The sequence below is a fragment of the Chroicocephalus ridibundus genome, chromosome 8 (genome assembly GCF_963924245.1).
Source record: "Chroicocephalus ridibundus chromosome 8, bChrRid1.1, whole genome shotgun sequence".
Lineage (NCBI taxonomy): Eukaryota > Metazoa > Chordata > Aves > Charadriiformes > Laridae > Chroicocephalus > Chroicocephalus ridibundus.
In genome coordinates, this window is record NC_086291.1 from 16,869,232 (window position 1) to 16,884,724 (window position 15,493).

Genomic DNA, 15,493 nt, shown 5'->3' on the forward strand with positions numbered 1-15,493 from the left:
CTAGTGCTCGCGGGGAAGGAATTTATCTCGTGGGCAAAGGGGAAGTTTTGGATAACACAACATGCATGTAGACTTGCATGTATGAGTAGACTACACCAATCCTACTCCTCCGGTCTGCCCAGAGAGTGACGGAAGAGGATTTTGCCAAACAGGGACAAACAGCCTAAAATCACGCAGAATGAGGTGGCACAGAATGGGAAATTACTCTGAGCTGACAGTGGCACTCAAGGCTACACAAACCAGCAGTTAACAGCTCCCCGCTGTTAAAGAAATGTGGATAAAGAAACGTGTGAGAGCTCCGTCTGTGCTTAGCTTTTGTTCCACGCTGCCGGACACCACTAAGCAGCAGCCTGGTCCTGTTTCAATCGCCAGTACTTCCACTGCAATGCCAGGTGTTGATTTATACAATGACAGCCATAAACCTAAAATTAGTTTATTTGAGGTGGGGGGAACCGAAAGGAGAAGAACTCAAAATAAATTCTCTCTTACTTAACTGTAATGCAACTACAGTAAAAATCTAAATTCCCTTACAGAACCTTTGTCACAACTGCTACACTGGCATCACGGCACCGAGAGCGCCTGCTGGCAGAGACAGCTTATGTCCACAGAAGATGCTTTTCTGATGACACAGCAGTCCCATCATTTCAAATGAACTTTGTTCTTTCCTTTCAGAAGTGGAATTTTCTTTCAATGTGCTGCTTCCTTAACCTGTCTGCACTGCCACAGCTGGGCCTGCTCCACCAAATTATATCAAAAGATTCACATAATTTCCACGTGAGGAGCTGCATTCCTCAAGTCAAAAAGCTTTTCTATTTTAACCTTCTACAGTTCTTTTTAAACTTTACATTCTCTAAGTGGAATAAATCCTAATTACTGTGAGTTTAGTATCAACCAACATAGCTGATTCTGAAGTACAGATGAGGCTCAAACTTAAGGATGTTTAAGCGTGGCATGAGTCCTGAGACTCTTCTAAAAAGCTTCATGAAAAAGAATTCTCTCTAACAAATCTGTGAGGTAAGAAGCACTACACAGATTTCAGAAGACGAAAATGGTTCACAACAAAAGAAATGGATGAGCAAAAGAAATGGTCCACTTTGATATTAAATTGGTTTCTTTCCCAAGCCTTCTACACAATTTACATACCCTACTTCAAAAGATTAAAGGGTGAACTTTACCTGCTACTGCAAAAGCAATTTTTAATTCCTTTCTAAAAAAAGAAATTTGAAAATTCAAGCACTAAAATAGCAGGGAAAAATCCACCTGTGTATACATTACTATATTTTTAAAATACAAATGAATATTCAATATAGTTGCTGGAATACTGCCTTTCCAATCACAAAGACGTACAGCAGTAACATACTGAATCATTTTCAGTTTTTGCTGCATTAACTTGAGTTAATTACTTGAGATGGGGACAGAGGTTGTTCATACACTGGGAATCTGTCCTGAGTACTACTATTAACAGATGAGCAGAAAAAGTCTGCTAAAAATATTTTTAAAATGGGAAATTGTTTCTCATCTCACGTCCCAGAGCTGAGCTCTAGAAAGGCTTCATTAAATGGGTGCAGCATTTGTTATTCAACCTGTATGGCTAAAATGCCTGTGCTGAACAGCCCCTCATGGAGCACTGGGAAATACAGTAGAGACAGAGAACGGAGAAAACTTCATCTGCCCAGGTGCTTCTGCAATGAACCTTCCAGGGTAGCTCACAACACCAGCATTCCTAAATTTTACCCCTAAACACACAGAATTTGGCCATTCACAGTGATGGTTTTTGCCAGTGTTAGGTTGATGGTTGCACTCGATGATCTGAAAGGTCCCTTCCAACCTAGGCGATTCTATGACTCTATAAGGAGAAATCAGTCCTGACATTTCACTCAAACCCTGACAACTCTGATGGCAAATGTTACAACCATATTTCAAGTAACAATTGCAAAGACAAAAAAAAATAATTAAAAAATCAAAACCATGAAGAGTTTGGAGCTTGAATTTCTAAGTACGTTACACATTTCTGAATAGTATTTGTTGCAAAAAAATACAGCACAAACAGGAAGCTCCGTTACAACTAAAATTCTTTCAATATACCTTTTTTTCTCCCTTAGAAATAATATACCATGCTTCAGGGAAGCATATTATTTACATTTGTTACATTTGAAGAAAAGAATGTACTTTAAAAACCCTAAGTAGGAATCACTGGTCAACCACAATAAGCTGTGACACTAAGCTGGTACATATCCTTTTCAGTAACAATGACAACAGGGTGGAGTGTTCAAAATGGTATTTATACCAATAAAAATTATTTCTTGAAAGTCTAATTTTGAAGTTCAAGATTATTGCCTGTTCTGGAAACAAAGAAAACAATTCTGCACAACTCTGAATTCTGGAGACTTAAAAGCCCACACCCAGAAGTATGGCAACATGAAGAGTGATAAGCTAGTAGCTTTGAGAAAAATGTGTTATTTCAAATACAGCTCTCTTCAACTATCACTTCAAGTCTCTCGGGGAGGTTAACATATCCACAGAGGAACTTGCAAAAGGGAACGTATGCCTACAGTTCTGCTGGTCAATACAGTAATTTAGCATTTTAACACAAACCTGTCTTTGCTGCAGACACTGCGCCATTTTCATGGACTGCTGCCAAAGGAGCTCAGGTACCGGCACACTCGCTCTGCCACCAACGCAGCTCCGAGTGCCCGAGCTTCTTCAATTGTGTGAGTCTGAGTCAGCTGAATTTACTGCTCAGTAATTGCACAGAAATTTCAGTGTTGACTTAATAAAAGACAAAGAAATAACATTTTTGTTGAATCATTTTAAAAATCGCTAATTCCTCACTGAAGTTTCATCCATAAGATTATATAATCTCCATCTGTAATACTAAAGACTAAGAAACATATCCTTTTTGTTATTTTTAATTAATAAGCACACAAACGGAAGAACCACCTTACCTGACAGAGTTTTGTCTCCTGTTTTCTATTTTCATTAAAATTCGTACATCGGAGTGAGGAGATGCTGTATAGATTTTTAATCTGAAAAAGAACATGCAACAAAGATGAAGAAACAGTGATGTACCTTGACTCTCCTTCCTACCATCCACAGGAGATGGATATCTTTTGCTTGTCAACAACTGAAAGTAAGTATTCCTTCATAAAGACAATAATTGCCATGTACGTATTTCCTGTAAATTAGGGCTATAATTACTAGTATATTTTTTTAATTACTGCAAAGAAAAGGTTCACTGTCACCCCCACGGAGGTTAATTTTTTAGAATTACAGTTGCTTTATTTGATCTCTATGCCATGAGTCAATTTCTTAATCTTTTCCTGGTCTAAATTTGGTGGCTGTTCTCCAGGGTTAGTTGGTTGGTTAAATGTTAGGATGGTTTTTATCACAGGAATTAAAGATGTACTACTGACTGGGAACTCAGCTCTGCATGCTGAAAGTGCAGCCACTTTAAGCCATTTATTCAGAACTGTTCACTTATTTTATTAGTACATCAGATGAACTAAGCAGAAAAGTTATTCAATACACACCTTTGACAAACTACAGGATCTGACTCCACTGGATCAATGTACGGCTTAAGGATATCAGCAAGCGTTTTATCATCAGGCACCCTTTCACCAAAGATAAAAATCAAATAGATAAGACACGGTTCAACAAGTACACAGAAATCTATTATCTGAGTCACTTGGAGGAAGCTGTATATTTGCATGCTGTACAGCGGCACAACTGAGTAGTTTATGGGAGAATCATGAATGTGTATCAATACAGCATAGATAATTGACAGCTTTATCTCCATTTCAACACTAGGACTTCACTGGCATCTACGAGGAGTAAACAGATGCTTATCTCTAGTTTCTAACTCTGCAGCAGAAACATGCTGTTCCTACAGCCCTAAAAGTAGACAAGAGCATACTTCTCATGCCCCTTCAGGCTAGGAAAAAAGAAGAAAGATTTGTCAACAAAAGCTTGTTTTTTGGCCTTTGCAAAACGCGCTCGTGGGCTTTTCTACAAAGCGAACAATGCAACCATTTCATCCTATATGAAGGTCAACTCCAGTGTGCTGGCGAGGAGGGATGGCAAATCTTGCTGAACATCTGCTCCATGAGACCAGAATGTGTTAGGCGTATGGGATATCGCTATCACGAATATACAAGCTGCTCTGTTTAGAGAAAAGGACTATCAATCAAACCTTTTGCCCAATTTGGAAAGGCCACTAGCTTTCAAAGAAGAAAGCACTACACAACTTTAAGTATTTTTTTTCAATTTAAATGCCCTTCTAATTAAGACTAAAAATAATATTTGAGTTCACTTTGTATAATAGAAAATGATAAGAACTGATCAAAATATTTTGCAGTTCAATTTCAGCAGACTAATTTAAACTTAAAAAAATATGTTTTTCAAGCTCTGTACCGTTTTAAAGTGTATTCAGCATGACAGTGAGGAAATACGAGCTTCAAATGCCAGTAGAACTTCTTCTCTCTGAAAAGAAAAAGAAACGCATATACTTAACATTAACTGGTAACTACTACTTGTTTTTTGCCTACGACATGGGTGCAGAAGAAAATATAGAGTCATGATTTTGAATGGCATTTTCAAAGAGTTAAAGGGGCATGCAGGGAAGCCAAGAGGCACTTTGAAAGATATAGTGCTCCCAGATCCTGCTAAATTTCAAGTCCTCATGTGATGAAAATCTGTTCCTTACAAATACAGGTAAGATGTCACCAGTTTACTGATCAACAGCATTTCACATTTTAAAAGGGAGTATCTTCCAGCTGACTTTCTATATGTATAGCTGCCCTTTAATCTCAGAAAAGGAAAATGCTTTTTGGCATATCACCCAGGACAGATCGCCAAACCTGTGCAACAGTAACAGCCAGAAGCCCCAGCTGAGGCCAGGCTCTACACAAAATAGGGGACTCGGCTTTTCGCAGCAGTGATGGCCTCAATAGAAAATGTGCCATGGGCAGGGAGGGAAGCTGCATTTTGATATGAAATGTATAACAGAAATTAGAAAGTATAAATGTTTTTGTACAGAAAGATCAGGAAGCTTTCAGTAGAGAATAAAATTGATGCCATGATCCTTTCTCCAGTTCGTTAGTTTTAAGAGCCATCATTCCCTTCCAGCTAGCATCATTAACGCCTGAGAACAGAAGCTACTGAAGCACGGTTCCCATGCAATATCACCTTAGGAAACGTAGTATTACCTAGACGATACTTCAGTAGATTAGGAAATCTCTTTTTGCCTTTTTACTCATCTGCAGAAATGCTGCTGAAGTCAATACCGACTTTAAGACAAAGCATTTTTCCTCTCACTGATACAATTCTCCCATTCAGTGTGGTGACTGTAATAAGATTTTTCTAAAAGAATCTCCTAAGCAAAAGCACAGTGTAAAAGGCAGGCGCGTGGCCCTTTGCTCTGGTTCAGACTTTTACACTCATGAGAAACAGCAAAGGTCTGGAAGAGGAAGGAGGGAACTACTGCCGTTTAGAAATCAGAGGCCGGACACCTATGTGAAGTACAGCAACGTCTAATGGTACACACCCCTCCTCATTTTTCTTAACGCTACTTAAGACCTATGAATCATTATATCTAGGATAATCACCATCGGTTATGCGAATTCTGGTACTAGAACTACAAGTAAACACAGCGTTGTTCCAACATGCTGTTTAATTTGTTTATCAGGCAGATGATAGTATCCAGCAGGTTCTAGCTGGCTGCAAAGCGTACGTGCATCCAGTAGCAAAACAGTAAACTTAGCTGATAAGTTCAATTAACTATGATAACAATTTTTAAATGCAAGTACTTTATAAAAAGTGCTCTATCAAATAACTAATCATTCCCTTACCTAGTTATTCCTAGGAGAAAACTGAGCTTTACCGCTGAACTATACTTCCTGTAGTATAACTAAAATCAGAAGTGTTACTGTTTACCACAAGAACAGCAAGCAAGAACCCTAGCTGCAAGGAGCTAATAATTAGAATAAAAAGAACTAATGAAGGCCAAGATCACCAAAGCAACATGTGACTCAGCAGAGCTGTGCAGCGTGCCTTGTGATTTTTCCCCTCTATCTGCTCATGTTTGGTAAAGCTGAGAATGAGAGTGCCTTTCTTAAATTAGAAGTTCAAGTTAGAGCAAATCTGGTCTGAGAGAGGTGAGAAAATTGTATGACCAGAGCTGGAGGATAACACAGAAAACATTATTAATTACATGGCATATATAACCAGAAGCTGACATAGTATCTTGCCTCAGGAATTTTATGCTATTTTGCATATTGGTATGATACTGTCTGAAACAATCAAATTAAAAAAGGTTTTGAGATCACTCAAAATCAGCGAGTGGAATTTTAGAAGCTTTTTGCAACATGAATAAAACACGGTTTTGCAATTCTTCACCTTGACAGCTGAAGGACTGAGTGCAGTGGGAGAGTGGGATTGAGTGCACCCTCAGCAAGTCTGCCAACAACACCAAACTGCGTGGTGCAGTAGATACCCTGGAGGGAGGGGAAGCCATCCAGAGGGACCTGGACAGCCTTGAGAGGTGGGCCCATGAAAACCTCTGAAGTTCAACAAGGCCGAGTGCAAGGTCCTGCACATGGGTCAGAGCAGTCCCAAGCACAAATACAGGCCAGGCGGAGAATGGATTGAGAGCGGCCTTGAGGAAAAGGACTTGGGGGTGTTGGCTGATCAGAAGGTCAACAGGAGCCGGCAATGTGTGCTCACAGCACAGAAAGCCAACCGCATCCTGGGCTGCATCAAAAGAAGTGTGGCCAGCAGGTCAAGGGAGGTGATTCTGCCCTTCTACTCTGCTCTGGTGAGATCCCATCTGGAGTACTGCGTCCAGCTTTAGCGCCACCAGCATAAGGACACGGACCTGTTGGAGCGGGTCCAGTGGAGGGCCATGAAGATCATCAGAGGGCTGGAGCACCTCTCCTATGAGGACAGGCTGGCAGAGCTGGGGTTGTTCAGCCTAGAGAAGAGAAGGCTCCAGGCAGACCTTGTAGCAGCCTTCCAGCACCTAAGGGGGTCCTACAGGAAACATGGTGAGGGACTCTTTGTCAGGGATTGTAGTGATAGGACAAGGGGTGACGGTTTTAATCTGAAAAAGGGGAGATTTAGATTGGATATCAGGAAGAAATTCTTTACTGCGAGGGTGGTGAGGCACTGGAACAGGCTGCCCAGAGAAGTCGTGGATGCCTCATCCCTGGAAGTGTTCAAGGCCAGGCTGGATGGGGCTTTGCGCAGCCTGGTCTAGTGAGAGGTGTCCCTGCCCAGGGCAGGGGGTTGGAACTGGATGATCATTGGGGTCTCTTCCAACTCTAACCATTCTATGATTCTAAGGAAGCATCAACGCTACCGTACACATAGAGCAAACTGGAATATCAATAGGGTTATGGAACCAATTCAATTAATTTGCAATTAACAAGCTTGTGATTCCTCTCTCAGACATACGTTAATATCTGGCATTTAACATGGCATGGTATTAATTCAAGCCATTTTCACAAGGAGATTTTAGTAACAGTTGGTAATCTTTAGACATAGAAATAGGGTCACCATCATTAGCTGCACAAAACACTAATGATGGGCACGTTTATTAAACCACTTAAAAAAACCTGAGGGTTTTGTTATTCATTATCAACTAAAATGAGGTTTTGTAGCATTTTTTCATTTAACTCATGATCTTCCACAGTTTTTTCAAACAGGCCACGTTTATCTACTCTAAATGACCAACTCTTTCTGTGATGGGGACTTTCTGTCAATTTTTTAAACCAAGACAGCCAAAGCATCACGAGTACTGCAGATCTGCCTTTCACAAGTGTAAACAGACAAACTGTGACACGGCTCACAGAAACATGCGTGTGGCCTAGATGGCTGTCTCTAACTCAGGCACTCGAAAAAGAAGTGTTCCAGAAGTACTTTTAGCTATATGCTACCTGTTTTTAGGAATACTCTTGATGTGTCTGCAGAAACGGTCGTCACGCGGCACATTCTGATTTCACATGCAAGACCAGTTCCCTGTGGGCTCACTGAGGCAGACTCAGTTCATCACTGCAGCTGTATAATCAGCTTAAGAGGGGTCTTTACAGACTTTTGCCTTCCCTCCCCCTTCCAGGCACAATTTAGTCTATGGAATAGTGCACAGAAAGACCTATGAGCTTCTGCTATTTAACTAAAGTTAAAAAGATCATTCCATGTCAAAAAGCTTCACTTTGGAAAAACAGAAATGTTGATTTTTTTTTTTCAGCATGCTAATACCAATACTGCAGTTAATTACTTCATTTCTCTTCAAAGTACTCTTGCCTGAAAGTAAATGGCAAGCAGAAAGAGGTAAAATAGATTAAGAAGTGGGTAGAAGGAGCCAAGGAAAAAAGAAGCCTAGAATTGGAATAGCCTCATATTCTTCACTGTATAACGAAGTCTTGAAAAACAACTTGCTGGATGCCTGCTATTAAAGTGAAGTATCCCTCACCATCACCAATCTCTGCCCGGTTAGAGAACTTGATGTTAACTGTAGATGCTATCAAAGCTGCTTCACAACAAGTTCTGATTAAAATTAGACATCCTGGCTCCACATCTCACTGACTTCATTTTCCATTATGGCTCACTGGGTTAGCATTTCCTTCAACTACAACTGACATGTACTATGTTCATTTTCTAAATGAAAATGCTTAATCGGGTAAGTCATCTGCAGTTGAGTAACAGCTCGCTGCATGAAGTGTTCCATGCCGCTCGCCTGCCACAGAACGCCACTCCACGGTTTTCTTGAATACCAAGGCACTGACTATAAAACTACCAAAAGGCAGAGATCTGGATGAGGCACAAGCACATCCTTGATGTCAGTAAAAGCATCATCATAGCCCATCCCTGCATTGCTTGGCTTCAACATCCTATTCCGGCTACTTCAGAAGCATGGAAACTGATCAGAGGGAAAAAGAGGAGCCAAGCACCTCTTCCCCTGCGTGAGATGTAGCTGCGAATTACATTCAGAAGTGCACAGACTGTTTTGCAATTGCTGTTCTTCTAAAGCAAAGTAACTGTCTCCCTTTCATCTCTCCTAAAACTTAAAAAAAAAAAATAATATATATTTTCTATAATAAACTGTAGTTTTCACCAAACTTCATGTAAATGATTTTTAATTTTTTCACAGCAGCAATGGAAAGATTTTTATTTCTGATGTTACAAAACAAGCAGCAGAGTATACAAAGTGGCTGTCACCTTCAGCTAGCTCTCAGGACAACTGCAAGAAGTCTCACCATCTTTTATAGTTAAGGCAGTACCTTGGAAGATGCTCTAAGTACTGCGGGTGTAGGCACTACAGCTGCTGGGAATTAAAGGACAGGTCTAAAAAGGATTCTGGGACTCGGACATGCCAGTTAAGTGACTTGGCACATTTTCACAAGAGTCCAACATTTACGTATTTCTTAAAACATCTAAGAAACATCTCATAAATTTCACCTAGATTGCAGTAGGTTTTATGCATATAAAACCTTTCAAAATGTGTACGTATATATACATAAAATAAAATATATATTGATAAAAAATTCCAAATTCATCACATTTTAAGATACCAACTGCAGTTCTGGCTCTGCAGAAGTACTTCAGTGACAACCTCTCAAAGACAGTGATTCACTGACGATTTTGTTTCTATTTAGAAACTAATATTCTTAAAATGTTTTAAAAATATTATACAGGACATCTTATACCAAAGTGCAAATACTGTAGTATTTCCTGTCTATGTTATTTTGAATGGATAAAAGAGATGAAAAGGACCTAAAGGAGTTTAATGAAGGACCAGTTATCCTTTAATTTGTCAATATCCAGTACTCTCACATAATGCGCTAAAGTTTAATTGAAATACTGGGCATTCAGTACCTACACCTTTGGATAATAATGCCTTTCTCAACTTTCTTAAGCAATGAAGATTCAGCCAAAGTAAGTAACTGGATTCTCTTGAGGATTAAAAAAATAAAATTTCAAATAAGAGATCATGAAGAAGTGTGATGATTTCATCCCCTCCAGCCGCACTAAACTGTGTTCCTAGTGCCAAATTGACTTTGTTGCACTTCTAAGAATGGCACACAAAAGAGGATGTCTCCGTTTTCTTGAAACTTCCATCAAGATAATTCCTGGATTTGACATATAAACAATAAAACTGGAATATTTCTACTGGAAGTTCACATGTTTCCTAGTTACAGTAAACAGCAAGACAATCAATGAAGAAACTGAAGTGCACTTCCTTTGTAACACATATGGTCTTCCATCAAGGGGCCTCCCAAGAGCAGGAGATGTTACTAACCATGTGTGTTGCAACAGTCACATATGCCGGGCTTGAACTGAGTGTCCTGTGTAAATCAAAGGGACGCTGTCACGACCAAGCAACCCAAACTGTAATAATCTTTAAAGAATAAAACTATTCCCCTCTGCAGCTTCTGCTAGTACACAAAATTACCATCAGATTCACTATGAGAATAAAACATTTCAGTTGCTAAAAAAGAAAAAAAATAATCTCACGTAGAGAGCTCAGTACTCATCTTCACATGGGGATGTTCTGAAAAGCTACTGATTTACTGAACATCCTGCTCTCTGATCACTTCAGAGTAGCATTCCTTTGGCTGGGAACTAATGTGGATGGGTCCTAGAAAGCAAGCAAAACTAGGTACTAAGTAACAACTAAATTCAAGTTTAACAGCTCTAACAGCGTAATATTAGTCAAAAATCCAGCTCAGATAACTCCTTGGTAAATTCTCAAGACCAGCAACACTTCAAACAATTAATTTTAATTATCTCTACCTAGCTAAGGATTAAAGTTGACATTTTAGGGGTTTTGGGTACACCTCAAAGTAGCTTCTGTAATACTAATGATCTCTTAATTGATGCTAATCCCAAATCCCATTTTGTTCTCCAAATTAAATCAAAGGCGGCAGATAATGAAAAAGATTCCTTCTTCTCCCACATGTATCCTCTGATCAAATGCTCCCAAGCTGCAGGCATGCCTTCCCCTGGTGAGGAGACTTGTAGCCCTCTGGCCCCTCTTGGCGGGGATGCGAGGTAAGAAGGATTTTGCCGGGGAGGTGCTGTGAGTGGAGCAGGGAGGAGGGTGGCTGGGTGGAGATGCCCGTGACAGTGCAAGCAGCAGGGAGGGTAGGCGCAGGGCAGCGCAGGCTGCAGAGCTGAGGGAGCCGCACTGCCCCGTTTCAGCGTCTCACAGCTGTCATCATCTCCCACCAGGGAACCCGGAGCCACGGAGCTGCAACCTCTCTTCCTGTTTGACCTGCTGGCCGGAGCTCCCCGGTTCCTGCTCCAGCCCTCATCCCAACCCAGTCACATTCTCCACCCCTTTCCCAAAGGCTCCCTATCCCAGCAGGCCACCCCAGCTCCATGGCAGCATGCGTCCAGAAGGGGAACTATCACTTCTACTGGAAAACAATGGTACCACAGGAAAGGTAGGGTGAAGCAGCACATTAAAAGTAATTTGTGAATAAGGTGTCCTAAACCATCTCTGAGTCAGATGTCCCACGGGGTCAGAAACTGGACTCAGACCCTACTTTCTAATGACACTCCATTACCTAGATATTCAATATTACAAGTTAGTCTAATCCATGTGATGCCCAGCATTGGCACAACAATGAATTTAGCAAATAAACTAATAGAAACCAGGAAATTAAAGAGTCTGGTTAACACATCCAAACAATCACTGATTTTTCCTCCAGAGCTGGCAGGGGCAGGGGATGACACAAGAATACATCTTGTACTTCCTAATTTTGGATTGCTCTCATTCCTGCTTTGTACAGCCTAACAGCCTGGCTCACATCGAGAGCATAAAGAGGACATCAGAGAAGATTGTTCTCAGCTTTCCACACACATATGTGGAGCAGCTTCTAACCTCCACCCTCCGGAGCAACCCCTCTACAAATCTCGACTGACGAACAGCAGGAGAAGGGGTTCAGATCTACAGAAGAGTAGACCCACCAGACCGTGACTGCTGTCAGGTGTTAAGCTCTATTTGTAGAGCTTTACCTCATTTGAATGTAACATCAAACAAAACGTATGGGGTGTCATGAAGTCACACGAGACAGGTGTTATATGGCTGAAACTCACTGGTTCAATCAAAGCTGAGGTTTGATTCCTCAGGAACCCATGTAAGGAGAGTAAGCAAAACATGCCAATTAAAACCCAAAAAACCCCAACCAAAACCAAAGGTTAGTTTTTAGTCTTTATCACTGAATTCAAACAGCCCATTGCTGCATGAATAACAGCAGCAGCAAAAGAGAGGGAATGTCCTTTGTGTAGCACTGTCTGAGCGTATTCCATACCCTTGGACAGCATTTACAGGAAATAGACAATTACTTTCTACCCTCTTAAGAAAAGAGAACGTTATCACGATCTTTCTGATGGGATGTGAAAGTCCCAGAAAGGCTAGCATTCCAAAACAACAGCAAAAATACCCCAGGGCTTTATGATTGACAAAAACCAGTAAGGCATTCTCCCAGACAGCCTGGGAAATAGAATCATAGAATCATAGAATCATACTTCCATGCCTGTTTGCCAGTAAGCCACCTTCCTTGCCCCATCCTCTTAGTTTTTAAATCTGCTTCTGTTAAACAACTTAATGCACATGACATGTATGAAAGCGTGATCTGCTCAAACCTATTTTGTTCCCAACACAAGTTACACTTCAGATGAGAAAATGGCTGGATGGTCGCATCCAGAGAGTAGTGGGCAATGGCTCAATGTCCAGATGGTGAGTGGTGACAAGTGGTGTCCCTCAGGAGTCTGTATTGGGACCAGTACTGTTCAATATGTTCATCAATGGCACAGACAGTGGCATCAGGTGCACCCTCAGCAAGTTTGCAGATGACACCAAGCTGAGTGGTGAGGTTGACATGCCTGAGGGATGCCATCCAGCAGGCCCTGGACAAGCTCGAGAAGTGGGCCCATGTGAACCTCATGAGATTCAACAAGGCCAAGTGCAAGGTCCTGCATCTGGGTCGGGACAACCCCTGGTATCAACAGAGGCTGGGGGATGAAGGGATTGAGAGCAGCCCTGCCAAGGATTTGGGCATATTGGTGGATTAAAAGCAGGACCTGAGCCAGCAATGTGTGCTTGCAGCCAGGAAGCCAACCACATCCTGCATCAAAAGCAGCATGGCCAACAGGTGGAGGGACGTGACACCCCACTTGGAGTACTGTGTACAGCTCTGGAGCCCTCAGCACAGGAAAGACATGGACCTGTTGGAGTGGGTCCAGAGAAGGGCCACAAAAATGATCAGAGGGCTGGAGCACCCCTCCTATGAGGACAGGCTGAGAGAGTTGGGGGTTATTCAGCCTGGAGAAAAGCTCGCTCCCGGGAGACCTTACTGCAGTATTTCAATACTTATAGGGGGCTTATAAGAAAGAGGGGGACAAAATATTTAGTAGGGCCTGTTGCAACAGGACAAGGGGTAATGCTTTTAAACTAAAATAGGGTAGATTTAGACTAGATATAAGGAACAAATTTTTTATGACGTGGGAGGTGAGACACTGGAACACAGGTTGCCCAGAGAAGTTGTTGATGCCCCATCGTTGGAAGTGTTCAAGGTCAGGCTGGACTCTGAGGGCTCTGAGCAACCTGGTCTAGTTGAAGACGTCCCTGCTCATTGCTGTGGGGTTGCACTAGATGACCTTTAAAGGTCCCTTTCAACCCACACTATCCTATGATTCTATACACTTCAGCATGTATCCAAAAAGGCTTTCTAGAGAAAAAGAACTTAAAAGCATGTTACATGAAGGCAAATTTCTGTCAGCACAGCATTGTACCACGTCCAGGATCCTCCCAGCAGTGTTGAACCTCCCTATATCTCTGCCTTTTCTGTTGTTCTATCCTTGTAGCTGCCGATCCCACCATCCCCAGGCTTTCTGCACTTGCTCTGGCTCTTTCAGACTACTCCCTTACCATGTACTCCTAAGGATGTTTAAGTTGTTTTATCCATAACACCAAGGAAATTTCCCAGGTAAGTTAAACTCAGCTCTAAGCCTTAGATACTTCTACAGCATGAGACTAGCACAGGGTATCTGTAAAAGGCAGAGTATGTGGCCCAGGAAGAGGAAGTCAGTGCAGAGGCAGAGCCTCTGCTCACATGACTAACACCTGCAAGGTTTGGGGCTATCCCCTGGTCTCTTCTCTGAGAGAGCCCCAGCGATGTATAAATTTGGGGTAGAGGGAGGAGAAAATGGCCCAGATTTCCTTTCTTTCCTTTGATCCACCTTGGGTTTTCTCTAGCAGAACTATAAAAATATGTAACTTTAAAAGGTTACACTTCTACATTTATTTTACGCCTTATGTTCTGCTAAAAATTAAGACATCTGCAACACCAAAAAAACATGCTTTTGCCACAGAACAGAAGAAATTACACAGGCAAGTCCGTTGAGCCGTTTTTCAGGCTGGTTTCTGCTTTGTCAGAGAGGGACACCTGGTGGCTACTCAGCGCCCAGCCACTGCCACCTCGCCCTGCCAGACACTGTGCTTGACAGCATGGCTTGTACATCTCAGAGAAGAGAGGGAAAAATGCATCTTGAAAACAGAACTTGCCACCAAAACTGAGACCATGAAGACAACAAGCAGAGGAGCCATCAGGGTAGCTGGCACAGCTGATTACTGTGAGCAGCTCAGAAGGCTCCCAGTAAATCATTGCACTGAACTCTAGACCTGTTTCCTGATGTAACAAAGTACTTTGTAATTTTTGTTTTATTTTTACTGTGACAATACTTTAAAATACAAACTCTGGATATCAGAGAAAAACCACAGAGTGGATAAAGTCTTCTTAGTCTTTTTCCTGAATTAACATGTGCCTGTCTGCATTTGTCTCCCTAAGCTGTGCTGTATCAAGCATCCACATCATCCAGCACAGCAACTCCTAACGCAGCATCCAACAGACGTAACTGTATTGGAAGTATCTCTTCAGACTTTTCAGAGAGAGGGATTTTTTGCAATCATTCTATATCAATACTCTATCATAAACCTTTAAAGAAGTTTTTTCTTTTTCCAGCAACAAAACTGAATGTTAATTAAAAGACAGAAAAACACAACAACACTGATTCTTTCTCCTGTTACTCAATGCTGGGATTTTTCAAAATACAGCATAAATTGCATAAGCTGTTAAACTGAGGTCAAAAAGCCTAAAAATTGAAAACCTGCAGCACAAAATATTAAATCTAGATAGCTTTTTGTAAAAAAAATCATGCAACTAACAGATTTTAAAAGCAAGCATATCAGTATGAATTCTGATTCTCAACATTGTATGTACAGTGAAAACAAGATATTGCTGATGGTAACCAACTGAAGACTCACGTGGAATTGAAGGTGGTTGAATTTTCCCTTCTTTTTGTAAATCCAACGGGCAGTGTTCTCAGGTCAATATTACACTTTTGAGCTTTGTTTCTCAAGGAAAACAACTAGCAAAAAATAAAAACAATTTTTTTTTCAAAAATCCGAGTAATATATTCAAAACCTGAAAGT

The 15,493-nt window shown here is 41.3% G+C and overlaps 1 protein-coding gene across 1 annotated transcript in view; it reads right to left on the bottom strand.

The window, feature by feature from the left end:
* The window catches only part of ZNHIT6 (zinc finger HIT-type containing 6), a 34,805-nt gene that overhangs the window by 16,195 nt on the left and 3,117 nt on the right, over positions 1–15,493 (bottom strand). The window contains exons 5-8 of the mRNA XM_063344027.1: positions 15,326–15,429; positions 4,411–4,479; positions 3,531–3,611; positions 2,946–3,026 (exon numbers count right to left, since the gene is read on the bottom strand). Of these exons, the coding sequence (XP_063200097.1) occupies positions 2,946–3,026; positions 3,531–3,611; positions 4,411–4,479; positions 15,326–15,429 (335 nt within the window). The remainder of the gene's footprint in view (positions 1–2,945; positions 3,027–3,530; positions 3,612–4,410; positions 4,480–15,325; positions 15,430–15,493) is intronic.